The sequence below is a fragment of the Engraulis encrasicolus genome, unplaced genomic scaffold, assembly GCF_034702125.1.
Source record: "Engraulis encrasicolus isolate BLACKSEA-1 unplaced genomic scaffold, IST_EnEncr_1.0 scaffold_50_np1212, whole genome shotgun sequence".
NCBI classification, from domain to species: domain Eukaryota; kingdom Metazoa; phylum Chordata; class Actinopteri; order Clupeiformes; family Engraulidae; genus Engraulis; species Engraulis encrasicolus.
In genome coordinates this window covers 159,177-177,500 of record NW_026945819.1, presented here as the reverse complement: position 1 = coordinate 177,500, position 18,324 = coordinate 159,177, and the positions used below count along the sequence as shown (strand labels likewise).

The 18,324-nt window shown below is 41.5% G+C and overlaps 1 protein-coding gene across 1 annotated transcript in view; it reads left to right on the top strand.

The window, feature by feature from the left end:
• Window positions 1-17,714, top strand: part of LOC134444313 (GTPase IMAP family member 8-like) — a 19,935-nt gene extending 2,221 nt beyond the window's left edge. Inside the window, exons 4-14 of the mRNA XM_063193652.1 lie at window positions 4,388-5,077; window positions 8,060-8,763; window positions 9,037-9,630; window positions 14,344-14,481; window positions 14,667-14,810; window positions 15,344-15,481; window positions 16,003-16,140; window positions 16,285-16,428; window positions 16,539-16,676; window positions 16,889-16,971; window positions 17,613-17,714. Of these exons, the coding sequence (XP_063049722.1) occupies window positions 4,388-5,077; window positions 8,060-8,763; window positions 9,037-9,630; window positions 14,344-14,481; window positions 14,667-14,810; window positions 15,344-15,481; window positions 16,003-16,140; window positions 16,285-16,428; window positions 16,539-16,676; window positions 16,889-16,971; window positions 17,613-17,714 (3,013 nt within the window). The remainder of the gene's footprint in view (window positions 1-4,387; window positions 5,078-8,059; window positions 8,764-9,036; window positions 9,631-14,343; window positions 14,482-14,666; window positions 14,811-15,343; window positions 15,482-16,002; window positions 16,141-16,284; window positions 16,429-16,538; window positions 16,677-16,888; window positions 16,972-17,612) is intronic.
• Window positions 17,715-18,324: the final 610 nt, after the last annotated feature.

The window sequence follows — 18,324 nt, the reverse complement described above, 5'->3', positions numbered from 1 at the left end:
TCTACAAAGGCTTTAACTGAATTGTTGGGTGGGTTACAGGCATTCCCTCTTGCCGCTTTCCGGTCACATATTGACAGACTCGAATGTCAATCTCTTAAAAATGGCCGCTTTGAGGTCCTCGGAAAGCTTTTCTTTGACTATTATTAGCATTCCGAAGATGTTCTTTTTGTGCTCGCCACCGCAGTATATTGCACTCGGTGACTCCATATTTTGAGGCTGCCCGAGACGCAATAAATTATTTTCTGACCTGAGAAATGGAATCCTGCTACATACTCCCAGACCTCAGTGTGTGTCCAGAGCCACACACACACACACACACACACACACACACACACACACACACACACACACACACACACACACACACACACACACACACACACACACACACACACACACACACACACACACACACACACACACACATACAAACAGAGGTCTTGTATGAACCAGGCTAGTATGAATTGCATTCAATAAAACATGTGTTTTCATGAAGAAAATCAAATGTTAACAGATGTATTAACACATAGAATGCCACGATTGCCACCCATGTAATCATTGTGTTTTTTGTTCCCATGCTTTGATTATTATTTTCTTAAAGCTATGGATGAAGGATGCTAACAGGGACGCTAAATAATAATTCCATAGAACTACAAGAACATGTAGCAGTGGATAGTTCTTACTTTAATCTATACTTTTCACATGGAAACTGTAGACTGTGTAGAAAGCTGTGTCGAGTTTGGAATTTCCAGCAGGACAAAGATTGAATTACATGGTTCTAAATGCACCAATGAGTTTATGCTGAAGCTCATACACATTTTGATAAGGCCATAGCATATCAATCTGGATGTCTCAACATCATTGTCCTTATTGATTAATTGGTAACACTTTACTTTACGGATCGCTAATAAGGTGTTAATTTCATAGTAATTTCTCAGTAATTTCAGTCTAATTTTATGGTAATAACTGCTTGTTATTAGTAATAACAGCAAAATAACCATATGGTTTCCAGTGCAATTACACTATAATTTCTCATTAATAACAGCAAAAATAACCATACAGTTTCCAGTGCAATTATGCTGTAGTTTCTAGTTAATAGTAGGCTAATGGAAACAGCTACTGTGTCATCATAGTAGTTAGGTGGTAGGTGTACCAGTAACTAAACGGTATCAGCCGAAGTAGTTTCATACTAATTAGGCTACATCAGGGCCGTAATGTGCAATATTTCCTCTTCCTATGTTCATGCATAGAAAGGACCACCCAAGCATCCTTGTATTATTTCTGCTTAATTACCTTGTAAACAATTGAGTAGTTATATGGAAATAAGATAGAATCAGGGCCGTAAAATGCATTATCACCTATTCCACTCAATTTTATGGAAATTACATATTTTCATGGTCTTAAAATGTCTTATTTCTTATTTCCACTCAATTACTTAGTTATTATCATTTTTAATACAATATAGACTAGCCTACTATGAAGTGATTCAAGTACACAGACAAACACATTGTGTGCAAAACTTTGTTTATTTTCCAATCAGTTATGAGATTCATGTTCACTGATGTGAGGTTGTCAATCTGCCACCATCCAGAGGAAGTCCTGTGAACACAAACAGAGAAGTCAACTGCAAGACCGGTTTCACCACGTTTATTTTTTTATGTTATCAATTCACCATCGCTATATTTGCTTCTGAAATGCAGTACCATGTTAAATGCACGTTGTAAATCTTCCTCAGGCTGATATCGTTGCTGATTTACAAAGGCAAACTCTAGCTAGCACCTAGCTTCAGTCATTGAAAACATGGTGGGCAGAGCTAGCTAGTGGTTTCCATTGTAAAGGTACTTCTGTATGCCGTTTCATTTCCAGAACAAACATAAACCTAACACTAACTCATAAAACATGTTTGCATAAGGCTAAAGTAATTCGACGATTGAAGGTGGATGAAATCAACATCAACACCATCTTAGCTCACCTTGAAAGTTACCCTGGTTGCTGCCTGCGTGCGAAAGCACTCTGTTGTACGTCTCAAACTCCACCCTTGTGTGTCAGTGTACTCAATTAAACAACGTCAGCGTCTCTGAGCCATACTGCAAGCAGAGCGCGCAGCGTACAACTAGAACGAGTGTGCTGGAAGTACAGAAGTATACTGATTGAGACGCTCCTGTTCTGCAGTAACCAAACTTTCGTTGCCTAGCAACAACAGGACTCGCCGCCACCGCGAGCTAGTTCAACTTCAGTGCAGCAGAGCCAGGCAAGATAAGATTCCTGACAACGAACTTTTAATGTAGTTCTAGCTTTAACCTGCTTTCATTTTGTCTCTGAGCAATGAAGGATTTTAACCGTATACATTGCAAACACGTCTTATCAGCCGTTTTTGCGCTGAAATGGCATAGCCTACAGAGGTACATTTACAATGGAAACCACTAGTTCTAGCTAGCTCTGCCCACCATGTTTTCAATGACTGAAGCTAGGTGCTAGCTAGAGTTTGCCTTTGTAAATCAGCAACGATGTCAGCCTGAGGAAGATTTACAACGTGCATTTAACATGGTACTGCATTTCAGAAGCAAATTTAGCGATGGTGAATTGATAACATAAAAAATAAACGTGGTGAAACCGGTCTTGCAGTTGACTTCTCTGTTTGTTTGTTTGTTTGTGTTCACAGGACTTCCTCTGGATGGTGGCAGATTGACAACCTCACATCAGTGAACATGAATCTCATAACTGATTGGAAAATAAACTAAGTTTTGCACACAATGTGTTTGTCTGTGTACTTGAATCACTTCATTGTAGGCTAGTCTATATTGTATTAAAAATGATAATAACTAAGTAATTGAGTGGAAATAAGAAATAAGACATTTTAAGACCATGAAAATATGTAATTTCCATAAAATTGAGTGGAATAGGTGATAATGCATTTTACGGCCCTGATTCTATCTTATTTCCATATAACTACTCAATTGTTTACAAGGTAATTAAGCAGAAATAATACAAGGATGCTTGGGTGGTCGTTTCTATGCATTAACATAGGAAGAGGAAATATTGCACATTATGGCCCTGATGTAGCCTAATTAGTATGAAACTACTTCGGCTGATACCGTTTAGTTACTGGCATACCTACCACCTAACTACTATGATGACACAGTAGCTGTTTCCATTAGCCTACTATTAACTAGAAACTACAGCATAATTGCACTGGAAACTGTATGGATATTTTTGCTGTTATTAATGAGAAATTATAGTGTAATTGCACTGGAAACCATATGGTTATTTTGCTGTTATTACTAATAACAAGCAGTTATTACCATAAAATTAGACTGAAATTACTGAGAAATTACTATGAAATTAACACCTTATTAGCGATCCGTAAAGTAAAGTGTTACCGATTAATTAATTGATTTGAAGCAGGATGTCTACATAAAACAGATAAGTAATCTAACTGCACTGGAGGTGTTTTGGATAGAATATTTGGCATAGACTCTTGGGGCATGGCTTATGCTCTAGCAATTACTCAGAGGCCATTACATCTACAAAGGTAAGCTTTACGTCATACAGTATCAATGAAATGACTGATTCTTGAGTATGTGTCTACACGTTCCAATTATAAGAATGCTAATTAATAAGATTTTCATGAAGAAAAAAAAATCCAGGTAATAACCACGGGGACCGTTACACACATATGCATTTGATGTATAGGCTTATTTGTAATATTATTCCATTTCATCACTGTACACTTTCCCAGCCCCTATAAAACCTACTGTCGTAAGCAGAGACATGGACATTTCAATTGATTTAAAATTAAAAGCTCACAGATGGAATTGAATATCACCCTCAGCAGGAAATATTTAACAAACTGAAAACAGTTGAGAACAATATTTAGTAGGGTGTACAGTAGTGCTTTAGGGTACATATCATCTCACACCCAGGACAATACATCATACATAATGAGAGAGAAAAGCAAAATGAGTCTTTGTAGAGGAAACTAGGGACATTTCAGAGAAAAGGCAGAAAATGTATAACTGAGAATATTGCCATGCAATGTTGACCCTTACAAAGAAGATATGTATAATTTGTCATCTTATTTTAGATGGGTGAGTGTAAATGATATGTCAACGTCTCCAATAACCGCAAGATGAATGCAGCCTTTCAAACTAGGAATGATGTTGGTGAGTCCTCCTATATCAATGACAAATATTATTTTCGCTTAATATAGTCGAACACTTTTTGATATTGACAATATCATTTAAATGCTAACAGAATGTATTTAATACCCTCTGAATGTCCTGAAGCTATGCATGTTTTATACTTTGTGATTAAAACTAATACCATTTGATGGAGACTAAAACTTTTTAATTCCTCTTACCTTAGGTAATTTCAGTACTCATCATACCGAGTTGAGGATTGTGCTGCTGGGATACAGACATACCGGGAAGAGTTCATCAGGAAACACCATCCTGGGCAGAGAGGAGTTTGATACAATAAGGACTACTGCACAGTGTGTGAAAAGACAAGGAGCAGCGTCAGGGAGACACGTCACTGCGGTGGAGGCTCCAGGATGGAATACTATATCTACAGAATACACACCCATAATGACCAATGATGAGATTAAGCGCAGCGTGTCTCTGTGTCCTCTTGGACCCTACGCTCTACTCCTGATCATAGATGTGGAAAGAGCATTCACTGAGAAGCACAAAAGATCGGTGCAGGAACACCTGGAGCTTCTGGGTGAGAGAGTGTGGAATCACACTATAGTGCTATTCACCCATGGAGACTGTCTTGGAGACACACCCATTGAGCAGTACATTGAGAGTGAAGGAGAACATCTGCAGCGGCTCATTGAGAAATGTGGGAACAGATATCATGTCTTCAACAATGAGAGGAGAGATGACCACATGCAGGTCACACAGCTGATGGAGAAGATAGAAGAGATGGTGGCATCAAACAGTGGACAGTTTTATGAGATGGAGAGATGCAGAATAGAAGAGTTGGAGGAGAAGAGGAGTAGAGATGAAGAGAGAGTGAAAGAGAGGAGGATGACAGTGAAGAGAGAGAGAGAATCTTTTCGATCACAGATGGGTGAGTTGGGGTATAATTTTTAAATACATTTGTTAATTTCTCGATTCCAGGATTTCACATGCAGTTACATCCTTCTACGGTCATAATCATTTCTGCTTGAGATGAGAAATATAATAAATGGTAAGATCATAAGGAGTGAGGCTCAAAGATGTACTGAAAATCATATTCTTGTTTGCTTAACAAGTGGAGAGGTGACAGAATTAATTGTATGTAATGTTTCTTCTTATACAAATGTGTCCAATAGAACTGCAGCCTCAATTTTGTTTATTTCTTTCAGGTGATTCTCACACAGTAAAAAGTTACAAGGATTTCAGAGTAATTTACTGTGAAATCTCACAGTTAATTACTCTGATGTTCTGGTACACTATGCTACTGTGATGGTCACACGGCACACAGCAAATTAGTCTGAAATCATTGTATCACTTGCCATTTCTCACCTAACTTGCACATCACAGTATTTTACTGTGCTCTTCAAGGATAACCAGCATGACAAAGTGATAAACTAGGAAACATCACAGTAAACTACTGTGTGGGCGGAGCATCTATTAAATTATTAGTGCATTGGGGCACAACTTCAGTCAAAGACAGGTTGGGCTCTTCATTACAATCACACCTTTCATTGACATTTTCAGCAAATTATTTCATTCTTAATGTCTTGTGGTATACATGTATACACCCATCATCAGTTGACTACTTTATTCCCACTCTCTGTCAAGTAACAGAAGAATGAGCTTATATATATTGGGAGATATACATGACCATCTTCATGATGGTGGGAATATGGTCATTTTTCTTGTGTACCACTTTAAATAGTACAACCCCTACAATAAACACAGAATATAACAAGGAGTAATATTTTGAAGCACACTTAATATATTCCTTCTAGATAAATGGCTCTCCATAAGTGCATTGCATGATGGGACACGATCTGAAGCACGTATGTCCTAAGCCCCTCCCCCTCAGGTTGCACATATTGACATGAGGAAGTGAGAAAAAAGATGACCAAGCATGGGAAGACATGTAGCAAACAAGATGCTACATTGCGCAATTTGCGCTATATGGCAGTCTTGGCCTAATGGTTAGGGAGGTGGACTTAAATTCAGAGGGTTGCAGGTTCAAATCCCTCCGAACCCTACATTGCCCTAGGGACAGCAACCATTGTTGTATATTTGTGTATCACTTTGAGTAAAGGCGTCAGCCCTCAACCCAACTGACATGCCTTCCCATTGAACTTTCGCCCACTTCAAGTGTGTAACAATATCTTACTGTGAACTCACAGGGAGTTACTGGCTACTAATTGCATTCATTTCACAGTAACATACTGTGAATTCGTCATATCACAGTTAACTACTGTAAAGGCGTCAGCCTTCAACCCAACTGACATGCCTTCCCATTGAACTTTCGCCCACTTCAAGTGTGTAACAATATCTTACTGTGAACTCACAGGGAGTTACTGGCTACTAATTGCATTCATTTCACAGTAACATACTGTGAATTCGTCATATCACAGTTAACTACTGTGCGGTTATAACAGGTGTTTTCTTTGTCTAGGCCATGATTGGGTGCATTATGTGGCTGCCTTGGCCTAATGGTTAGGGAGGTGGACTTAAGATCAGAGAGTTGCAGGTTCTAATCCCTCCTAACCCCGCATTACCCTAGGGACAGTAACCAATGTTGCATATCTGTATGTCACTTTAGGTTGCTCCTGGCCATGATGGAGTGTAATTACTTATTGTCAGGCCTAATTAGAAGAAGGTCTATGATTGGAAATGTTGCTGGTTCTGCTTCCAATAAATGAAGTTGCAACCAATGTGCTACACAAACACTTTTTTAAGTTGGCACCTGCTAATGCCTTTGTCTTGGATGTGCACGCCAAAACTCCAGCATCCAATTTTAAATCAGAATATTGCCACCTAGTAAAAAAAAATAGGCTATCTTGTGAAGTGCCATTGCACAATTGAAAGTCAAATGCTTGACATGATTGACATTGCCTACCATCAACCAGGAACAATGGTAGTGCCCAATCAATCTGTCAATTAGTACCTGCCCTCACTTGAGTATATATGACTGTTACAAGTTCATTGAATTACTTCCTGCAGCTGTCACATGCCTGATTACTCTGGTCACATGGTTAACTTTCACCTCTATATAAACTCAGACTGTCACAATGCTTGAGTTGCTTGCCTAAATGACTGGTTCGCTGGCTCTCTGTCCGGCTTGTTGGTTAGTGTGCTAACTGACCGACCAACTGACTGTTTGTTGGCCAGCTAGTTTGCTGGATAACTGACTCTTTTGGTTGACTGTATGGCTGGTTTGTTAGCTGGCTAGCCATACAACTGACTTGTTTGTTGGTTAGTTGGCTGACTAACTGAGTGTTAGTTGGTTAGCCGGCTCTTTGGCTGGCTAGCTGACAACTGACTCTTTTGGTTGGCTGGTGGACTGGTTTGTTGGCTGGCTTGCTATTTAGTTGGTAGTGAGTATTGTGGTAGCAGGTACCCTTTTTGGTGTGTTGCTTACTTGATTAAGAAATTTCAGGATTGTCTAATTATGCTCAACTAGAGTATTCTATGCACACTGGTTAATGTACTCTCTTCCAGGAGATAGCAATTATTAAGTGGTAATAATATTGCACATACTGCAGAAACTTGAATTTCTCTGTGGTTATGGATAGTTGGATGGTATGGATAGTTTATGTCTATCAATATAAGAGAACAGTGTGATGGACTGGTTCCCTGCCACAGTTGTCTCAGTCATGGTGGGGAATGGGAGGTGCCACAATAACATGGTAGCTACCTCTTTTGTGGTGATGAATGGAGGGGCGGGATCATGGTAGTGTGGGTAGGGTGACAGTAACTTACTGTGGTGTGGCCACAGTAAACTACTGTGAGAAGATCACAGTAAACTGTGAGGATGGCCACAGGGAATTACTGGCTACTAATTGCATTCATTTCACAGTAGTTTACTGTGACATCACAGGAATATTTTTTACTGTGCATCGTCTGTCAGAGTTGAGGATTGTGCTGCTGGGATACAGAGAGTCTGGGAAGAGTGCATCAGGGAACACCATCCTGGGGCGACAAGAGTTTGATGCTGTAGAGAAAACAGCTCAGTGTTTAAAGAGACAGGGAGAAGTAGCAGGGAGACACATCACTGTGGTCGAGGCTCCAGGCTGGTGGTGGGATGATACTATGGACCAAACCTCCAACATGACCAAAGAGGAGATTGAGCTCAGTGTGTGTCTGTGTCCTCCTGGACCCCACGCTCTACTGCTGGCCGTACGTGTGGATAGATCATTCACTGACAAAGTGAAAATATCAGTGCAGGAACACCTGGGGCTTTTGGGTGAGAGAGTGTGGAGTCACACTATTGTGCTGTTCACCTGGGGAGACCTGCTGGGAGACACACCTACTGAGCAGCACATTGAAAGTGAAGGAGAGAGTCTGCGGTGGCTGGTAGAGAAATGTGGGAACAGATATCATGTCCTCAACAACAAGAAGAGAGATGACCATAGTCATGTCACATTGATGGAGAAGATAGAAGAGATGGTGGCAGCAAACAGAGGACAGTGTTTTGAGATGGAGAGAAGGAGAATAGAAGAATCGGAGGACAAGAGGAGGAGAGATGAAGAGAGAGGAAATGAGAGACGACTGAAGGTGAAGACAGAAAGAGAATCACTCAGATCACAGATTGGTAAGAGTATTCTTTTAAAATGAAAGTCTTTATGCACATTTATAACCTTCAATTGCTTTTGTACTACAGTATAGAAATAACTGTCAAAAGCAGGACCTTCATATCATACAGTGCAGATGCTGCCAAATTTTCTGGAAATAATGAATTGTTACAACATTTCCAGATATTATTTGTTGATGGTGGACCTGACTGTGTAACAATATGTTGTGTGTTTTTTTTGTCTGACAGTTACATTGATAATACTGTATCCTTATTTGTGTTTCTTCCTTTCAGGTGAGTCTCTTCATCTGTCAGAGTTGATGATTGTGTTACTGGGAAATGGAAAGGCTGGGAAGAGTTCATCAGGCAACACCATCCTGGGCAGAGAGGAGTTTGATACTGTAGGAATTACGGCTCAGTGTGTGAAGAGACAGGGAGAAGTATCAGGGAGACATGTCACTGTGGTGGAGGCTCCAGGATGGAATACTAGGACTACAGAAGACACACCAAACCTGACCAAAGAGGGGATTGAGCTCAGTGTGTCTCTGTGTCCTCCTGGACCCCATACTCTAATACTGCCCATCAGTTTGAATACATCATTCAAACATAAACATAGCAGAGCAGTGCAGGAACACCTGGAGCTTCTGGGTGAGAGAGTGTGGAATCACACTATAGTGCTGTTCACCTGTGGAGACCGGCTGGGAGACACACCCATTGAGCAGCACATTGAGAGTGAAGGAGAGAGTCTGCAGTGGCTGATAGAGAAATGTGGGAACAGATATCATGTCTTCAACAATAAGAGGAGAGATAACCACATGCAGGTCACACATCTGATGGAGAAGATAGAAGAGATGGTGGCAGCAAATAAAGGACATTGTTATAGAAGGCGTACGTAATTCACATCTTCCTTTTCATGTAATGACATACGTAAAAGACACGTCTGTGTCTCTCAAGAGATCCGATAAGGTTGAACTGATAGTATGGAATTTCCCGGTCAGCCAGAAGCTGTCAGAGGCTGCTGCTGTTGTTTTTTGTTGTTTGAGTATTTGTTTTCTTACAGACTGGCCCTCAATTGATATGGACCAGTCCATTAGACTGAGGTAGCAATAATATTGTAGAAAATCAGGGGGCTGTGTGAGGAGCTGGTCTATGACAACCATGCTCGTTTAAGTCCCACGGGTGGTATTTGCCGAAGCCAGATTTTTTTGCCGTCAGGTAAATGAGCTGTGTGACTCGCCCAGGAGTATAATACCGCCTTTCTAACACTGGTGCTTTTGTTGCCCTTTCAGGTAAGTTTGTGTGTTTCCGGTCATCAACACACTTAGTTTTGCTTGACTAGCCCTTGGCCACTAGCAAGACATAACTATTTCAATCACCTAAAATAAATTAGCTTCCTAGCTCGACTACTCTGTGTAGCGCCTGGCTAATTCCTTCTAATCTCTTCCTATTATAGCCCCCACTCGACAACTCTGTGTAAGCATTCCTCCAGAATAAAATTTGTCTCCAAATTTGCCTTCTTACGACCGCTTTTTGCGACGTCTGGCAAAAAAGTCCTTGTGTCCTTCCTAGCCAACTTCTGTTGTAGCTCCAGGCTAGTTCCTCTCAGCTGGCTAGCCAGCTCTCACTGATGTAAATTAACCTTCAACATGTCTAGTCTTCGTAGTGGTTGGCTAATTTGTCATTGTGCATAACCCACTTGACTACTGTTGTAGCACTGGCTATTTAGGCGAGTACATTTAGGGTTTAACCCCAAAAAAATTGATACAAAAGGTTTTTCTATGGATTCTATTACTATTGGACCTGCTAAATGACATACTAAAAATCTAGTAAAATCTGACTTTGGGAAATGAGTTTTTTCAACATGGCTGCCATAGGCTTATTATATGGCTCAAGAGACACTCCAGGTGAATAGGCCAAAATATTTAGCTTGCCGGTATCACCATGAAACTTAATCCGGTGATTACTCACATATTTGTGAGAAAAAAATGTATTGCAAGTTTTCTGAAATGTTATGTTTTAATATGGTAATTGGACTATAGGCTATGTAATTAAATATGCATTAAATTTCAAAATGCAAAACCTCAAAATCTGAAAAAGTCAAACTCAAAATTACTCTTTTAGTTTGTTTCTAGCAAGCCAGAAGATATCTTCAGAAGAGATNATGGACATATCTTTTTGTTTTGTAGTAAATCTGAAAATCTTTGTGCAGACACACCAGCTGGCATTTTTTTTTTCAAAAGATGATTATTTAACATCTCTCTTACATAAATAATTGAGTTTTATGTGTCTTAAGTTTTTCCAGACATTCTTTGAGTGTGGTGGTATCATTCTTAGCATGTATCAAGGGCAAGGTCAGCTGTCCTCAAATCATAACCTCTCCACAGAGGTGTCCTAAGGGCTGGTGCTGGGACTCCTATTTGCCATGTACACCACATCACTGGGTCATGTTATCTGTTCTCACAGCTTCTCATACTACTGTTACACCAATGAAGCACAGTTACTTTGTGCCAGATGACTCCACGGTCACACACATTTCCGCTTGCCTCTCTGAACTATCCACAAGTATGAAGGAATGCAACCTTCAGTTGAGCCTCACCCAAATGCACTGCTGGTGATCCCAGCCAAAGATTTAGGTTGCCATGATTTCGAGCTCAATATGGATTCTGCTACTGTTGCCTCAAATAAGGCCACAAGAAATCTAGGTGTCATTGATGATGACCATCTATCATTCTCTGACCACATAGCCTCAGTTTCCCAGTCATGTCCTCTTTTTCATGCCCTAATTGAATACAAGGCCCTGACCCTTGCCTATGAAGTTACAACAGGCCCTACTCTGGCTTACCCGAAAGCTATGCTAAAGTAGGGGTGTAAATCACAGCCTTCATGACGATACGATACGGTATCGATTTCTTAAATCAGGGATTCGATTTTTTTCCGATACTTAAGAATTCCCCACGATACGATGCGATTCGGTTCGATTCGATTTTTTTCATTTACTTTTCCACTACTATTGTGTAATGGAGCTAGGGCATTGCACAGGGGCCAGCAATTCGATTCTTTTCGATTCTTAAGAATGCCCCACGATACGATGCGATTCGATTAAATTGCCGGCCGATACTTCCGATACATCGATACATTTCGATTTTATTTACATCCCTATGCTAAAGCCCTATGTCCTTTCAGGACATTGTCTGTCTCCAGTACCAACCGTTTCACCTTGCCCTCTACTTACACATGTAGTGGCTCCTGTCTATTCAGTTCAGCTGCTGAAAGACCCAAAATACCTAGTGACACCATGATTCATCACTGATGATGTGCCCTGACAAACAGCACATGGATATTATCATAGCAGTAGTGTCTTTATCCACCCAAACAGCACTCCAAACAAACAGATCCTGAAAATATGTTAGTTCATGCCAATGTAATTATCATGTAGTAACCTTTATTTTAAAAAACTTTGATCTTGAAAATGACACCTTTCCTGAAGTCAGATTTTCCTAGATTTTTAGTATGTTATTAAGGACACTTAGAGGTAACAAAATCAGTTGAAAAACCTTTTGTATCAATTTTTTTGGGGTTAGGTCTTTTTTTTGCATAGATGTACTCGCCTAATTGTTGAGTTTGACTTTTACAAAGTACATGCCCAGAATGCACACTCATTAAGCCTAGCCAGAGTGGGGCAGACCGATGGTTCGGTAAGGCCCGAATTGTGGGTTCAAGATTGTGATTTTCCAAGATAACCTACTTACAGTGAGGACAATAAGCTTAGTCCCTTGTTGATGTTGTTGGTTTGCCCAATAATAAAGACATTAACAGTCTATAATGTTAATGATAAAATGTATTCTAATATGCAGAGAAAGACAAAATCTAGACGATAATTTTGAAGATTATATATTAATTGGTTTGTAGTCCATTGAGGAAAATAAATATTTTACCCTCTTTTCCAAACAAGACAAAATACTTGATGACAAAGCCCTTGTTATTTAGTAAAGAGGTCAGATGTTCCCTTCAGGTAACAATGTTGTAATTTTACAACAATTAGCTGGCAACTGTCCTGTAAATTTCTGGCAGGTTTTTTAACGGTGCAGCTTGTACGGGCATTTACAATATTAAAATCAATAGCTTATTCAGAAGCTGAGAAATGATCAAATGTAGTTTTTTTGGACACCATTTTGAAAAATCCAAGATGGCTGCCATGCACATCAAAACATTGTTTTTTTCTGATTGCTTGTACAATATACTTTCCAAAAATACACAGTTTTCCAAAGAAATCCAGCGAAAGTTAAAATCCAAACATAATGAACCTGACTAAAGGGACGAGTGCTCTGCCCCATCCTCCTAGCCTAGTAAACCAGCGCCACCCGCTGGACGCCAAAAATGTTTGGCTGGCAAGTGGGTCTGGCCTCATTTAGGTTTATCAGGCTACCAACGCCCTCTTGTCTAGGGTTTCACTGGCGGTCTTGAAGAATATGGAGAAGTCTCTGGCGAGTGGCTCCCTTTCCAGTCCTGATTCTGGCATTGCAATCGGGAATGACTGTGTATACCCATACTGAGAAGTCGAGTGAAGATTACCAAAAGAGAACTAAAGGTCACAGGCATGCCATGCACTTACACTGCACTCGGATGTACAAGGGATGATCAGTTATCATGTTATCTAACCATTTTCGATGCGCAAAGGCGGTTTATACTCCTGGGCGAGCCCCGGAGTTGTGCAGCTCATTGGCGTGGCGGCATGATTGAAAACTGGTTTCGGCCAATGCCTTCCGAGCAGTGCTACCCATAGATAGATGTGTCATTCATCCCCCTCAGAGAACTGGGGTCACAGTCCTGATCTTCAGTTTTCTCCATGGATTTGGAGCGTCAGCGAAGTCACAAGCACAGTCTGAGGATGTGAATCTGTATATTTAAAATAACTCTTTACGTCAGTTACTAGAAGAAGTAAAAAGTACAGCTGTGTGCTTTTTTCACTTCTGCGCCCTTGCGCACATGCACGGGAGAATAATTATAGAATTGATACACCTGTTGTTTTTATTTTGTCTAACTGATAACACGACCAGACAAACAACAACAACCACCACCTTTATGGAAAGCACACAGCTACGGTATGTAAGGCAATCAGTGAAACATTGTGTGCTTTGTGTTGTGTTTTTTGTCTTTAAGTGCATCATCATGGTGTGTGTGTGTGTGTGTGTGTGTGTGTGTGTGTGTGTGTGTGTAGTGTGTGTGGTGTGTGTGTGTGTGTGTGTGTGTGTGTGTGTGTGTGTGTGTGTGTGTGTGTGTGTGTGTGTGTGTGTGTGTGTGTGTGTGTGTGTGTGCGTGCGTATATGCTTTAGTGAGCGGAGAAACTAGACAAGACAATCACCATTGGTCAGTCTCTAGCACTCTGCCCAGATCCTACAGACCACGGCCCGTCAGAAAAGCACAAAGCTATGATGTGATTCCTTCAAGAAGTAAGTGACATCTCAGATTTAGTTATTCATTTATCTGGTCATGATACTATAAAGCACTGACTACATACTCTAAGTGCACTACATGTTCTTTGGTGTCGTGTTGTTTTTTTGTCTTTGAGCATTTCATCATGATCTGTGTGTTGATGTGTAGTGATTGGAGCATCCAGCCACGATGATGACCGCTGGTCCAGCAAGGCATTTGGGTCCTTCAGATCACAGCCAGGACAATACAAACAGCCAGGTCAGCCGGTCAGGAAATCCCAAAGCAAAGACATTATTCCTCCAAGAAGTAAGTCAAGTGTTGCATGCCTTCTGCATTGTGTTGCGTTGGTTTGTGCATTGTTGTTATTTGTCTCTTGGTGTTTCATCTTGGTCTGTGTCTGTCTGTGTGCGTGTGTGCGCGTGCGCGCGCGCGTGTGTGTGTGTGTGTGTGTGTGTGCGCGTGCGTTCGTGTGTTCGTGTGTTGATGTGTAGTGAGTGGAACATCCAGCCAGGACGATGACCGCTGGTCTCTGTCCAGCACTGCATCCAGCTCTTACAGATCACATCCAGGACCAGGAGAACAGCAGCCACGACCGGTCAGGAAAGCACAAAGCTATGACTTTATTCCTCCAAGAAGTAAGTGACATCTCAAATTTACTTTTTCATTTATCTGGTCATGGAACTATAAAGCACTAGCTACATACATTTGGCGCCCTAGGCCAGTGGTTCCCAACCTATGGGTCGGGACCCACCTTATGGGTCGCCAAAGATCCACAGGGGGTCGCGGAGCCCTCTTGATTTTAAGGGGTTTCATTTGAAATATATATAGCCCATGATGATTAGCCTAAATGAAGCATTTAACTACCGGTAATACATGCATAGAAGCAGCAAATTGTAAGTGCTACATTAAACATGTATTCTATATTTGACCAAAGACGAATTGAGGAATAAAATAACTCAAATTAGTTTTCCCGGGAAACAGAGGGCATCTTGTGACTCCGTCTCGTGCGGGCGCTGGCGTGGTTGGGTCACCAAAGCTTACAATAGTAAAAACATGGGTCCCTTAAGAAAAAGGTTAGGAACCACTGCTCTAGGCTATATGTTCTTTAGTGTCGTGTTGTTTTTGTTGTCTTTGAGCATTTCATCATGATCTGTGTGTTGGTATGTAGTGATTGGAGCATCCAGCCACGATGATGACCGCTGGTCCAGCAAGGCATTTGGGTCCTTCAGATCACAGCCAGGACAATACAAGCAGCCAGGTCAGCCGGTCAGGAAATCCCAAAGCAAAGACATTATTCCTCCAAGAAGTAAGTCAAGTGTTGCATGCCTTCTGCATTGTGTTGTGTTGGTTTGGTTTGTGCATTGTTGTTATTTATCTTTTGGTGTTTCATTTTGGTGTGTGTGTGTGTGTGTGTGTGTGTGTGTGTGTGTGTGTGTGTGTGTGTGTGTGTGTGTGTGTGTGTGTGTGTGTGTGTGTGTGTGTGTGTGTGTGTGTGTGTGTGTGTGTGTGTGTGTGTGTGTGTGTGTGCGTGCGTGCATCCGTGCGTGTGTGTGTTGATACTGTAGTGAGTGGAGCATCCAGCCAGGACTATGACCGCTGGTCTCTGTCCAGCACGGCATCCAGCTCCTACAGATCACATCCAGGACCAGGTGAACAGCAGCCACGGCCGGTCAGGAAAGCACAAAGCAAGGACTTTATTCCTCCAAGAAGTAAGTGACATCTCAGACTTAGTTAATATTTTACTCAAATTGCACTACATGTTCTGTGGTGTCGTGTTGTTTTTGTTGTCTTTGAGCATTTCGTCATGATCTGTGTGTTGATGTGTAGTGATTGGAGCATCCAGCCACGATGATGACCGCTGGTCCAGCAAGGCATTCGGCTCCTTCAGATCACAGCCAGGACAATACAAGCAGCCAGGTCAGCCGGTCAGGAAATCCCAAAGCAAAGACATTATTCCTCCAAGAAGTAAGTCATGTGTTGCATGCCTTCTGCATTGTGTTGTATTACGTTGGTTTGTGCATTGTTGTTATTTGTCTCTTGGTGTTTCATCTTGGTCTGTGTCTGTGTGCGTGTGCGTGTGCGTGTGCGTGTGTGTGTGTTTGTATGTAGTGAGTGGAGCATCCAGCCAGGACGATGACCGCTGGTCTGTGTCCAGCACTCGGTCCAGCTCCTCCAGATCACATCCAGGACCAGAAGATCAGCAGCTACGGCCAGTCAGAAAAGCACAAAGCAACGACTTCATTCCTCCAAGCAGTAAGTGACATCTCAGATTTAGTTATCTGGTCATGGAACAAAGTTTTGTGGTGTCGTGTTGTTTTTGTTGTCTTTGAGCATTTCATCATGATCTGTGTGTTGGTATGTAGTGAGTGGAGCATACAGCCACGATGATGACCGCTGGTCCAGCAAGGCATTCGGCTCCTTCAGATCACAGCCAGGACAATACAAGCAGCCAGGTCAGCCGGTCAGGAAATCCCAAAGCAAAGACATAATTCCTCCAAGAAGTAAGTCACGTGTTGCGTGCCTTGTTCATTGTGTTGCGTTGGTTTGTGCATTGTGTTGCGTTGGTTTGTGCATTGTGTTGCGTTGGTTTGTGCATTGTGTTGCGTGCCTTGTGCATTGTGTTGCGTTGGTTTGTGCTGTGATATGTTGTGTTGTGTTGTTTGTCTTCAGGTGTGTCATCATGATGTATGTTTGTCTGTATTTTGATGAGTAGTGAGCGGAGCGTCCAGCAAAGATGACGTCAGCTCTGTGTCCAGCAAGGCGTCAGGATCAGATGCAGCATCCGTCATCAGCTCAGTATCATACAGGTCTAAAGTGTCCTCTCAGTCTTCTGGTTATGAGTCTTCTAGGTCAGAAAGTCCTTCTTCACGAAGTTCTGGTTTTAGAATGACTGGGCTAGCCAAACCCTTGAAAGGACAAAAAGACCTTGGTGACTTGATGGGGGAAGACATTGACAAGGACACACAGGAGAAGAGGACATCAACAAAGGGGGACAAAAGACAAATGAAAGAGTCAGATTTGGTGGTGTAATGGGATTCCTGCTTCACATGTAGAGTGCCTAACAGGTCCCCTAGGGGGTGCAGTATTGGAGGTTGGAGGTAGAAAAAAATACTGTGGTCATGTCATTGCCTGACAGCACCACAGCACATGTGGTCCTACCACTGTATTATGTAGGTAGATTTGTTTTTGGTCCTTGTAAGTCAATTAACCAGCATATCTTGTCAAGAACTGATTATTGAATATTGTGTAAATATTAAGTGACTGCATCACCCAAGGAAATATTTGGAATTTAAGGCTACATATCTATTTAAATCATATAAATTAAGAAAATAAATTCAGTTCATATCGGTTAGGAGATATTTAGACACACATTTCAGTCATTGTCCTTGTATAGTTTGTAGATGAATATGTTCATGGAATTGTGTCATTTTTGCCAGAGGAGACCCCCTGATCCATGCAACTACATGTACATTGACAGGCAAGTACAGATCTACCTCTACAAAATGGGCACCAGGATTGACACAATGACCGTTTCCTAATATCAAGTGTATGAGCCTTGGAAATGTGACAGCCCAAGTACAGTAGTCACACGCCCAGTGATTGGATACTCCGTAGAATTCACCAAAGACTATCCAATCACTGGGCATGATTACGAAGGCTGTCACACTACGAACGACACACACAATACATTGGGTAACGGCCAATGAGTGGGGGCTTGTCCACTCTAGTGTTTTCTTCAACCTCTACGGTCAGTGCTATGCAGGGTACCTCAGCCATGGAGAGCGTTGGCAGTGTACAGAATTAAACTGGCAAACCCCATAACTGCATGCCCATTATTTATTGGGATGCTGGGCAGCCCAAGTCACACTCTTCAATGGGGCCTTACATCCAACAGTGAATGGGAGTCAATGAAGACACCATTCCTATGCTCTCATTCGTTAATTTTTAGATCTAAGACCCTATGGAGGCTCGTGCCATAGTCTCCTTGACAAAGTATTGGTGCATCACAATCAGAAGTTTGGAGCATTATTCTACCATGAACTGCTTTGCTGCTGAGGGCATGGTGTAAAGAATAATTCTTCATTATATTGAATACTTTTTAAAAATATATGTTGTTGTCACTTCATTGTTATTGTTGAGGGTTTTGGT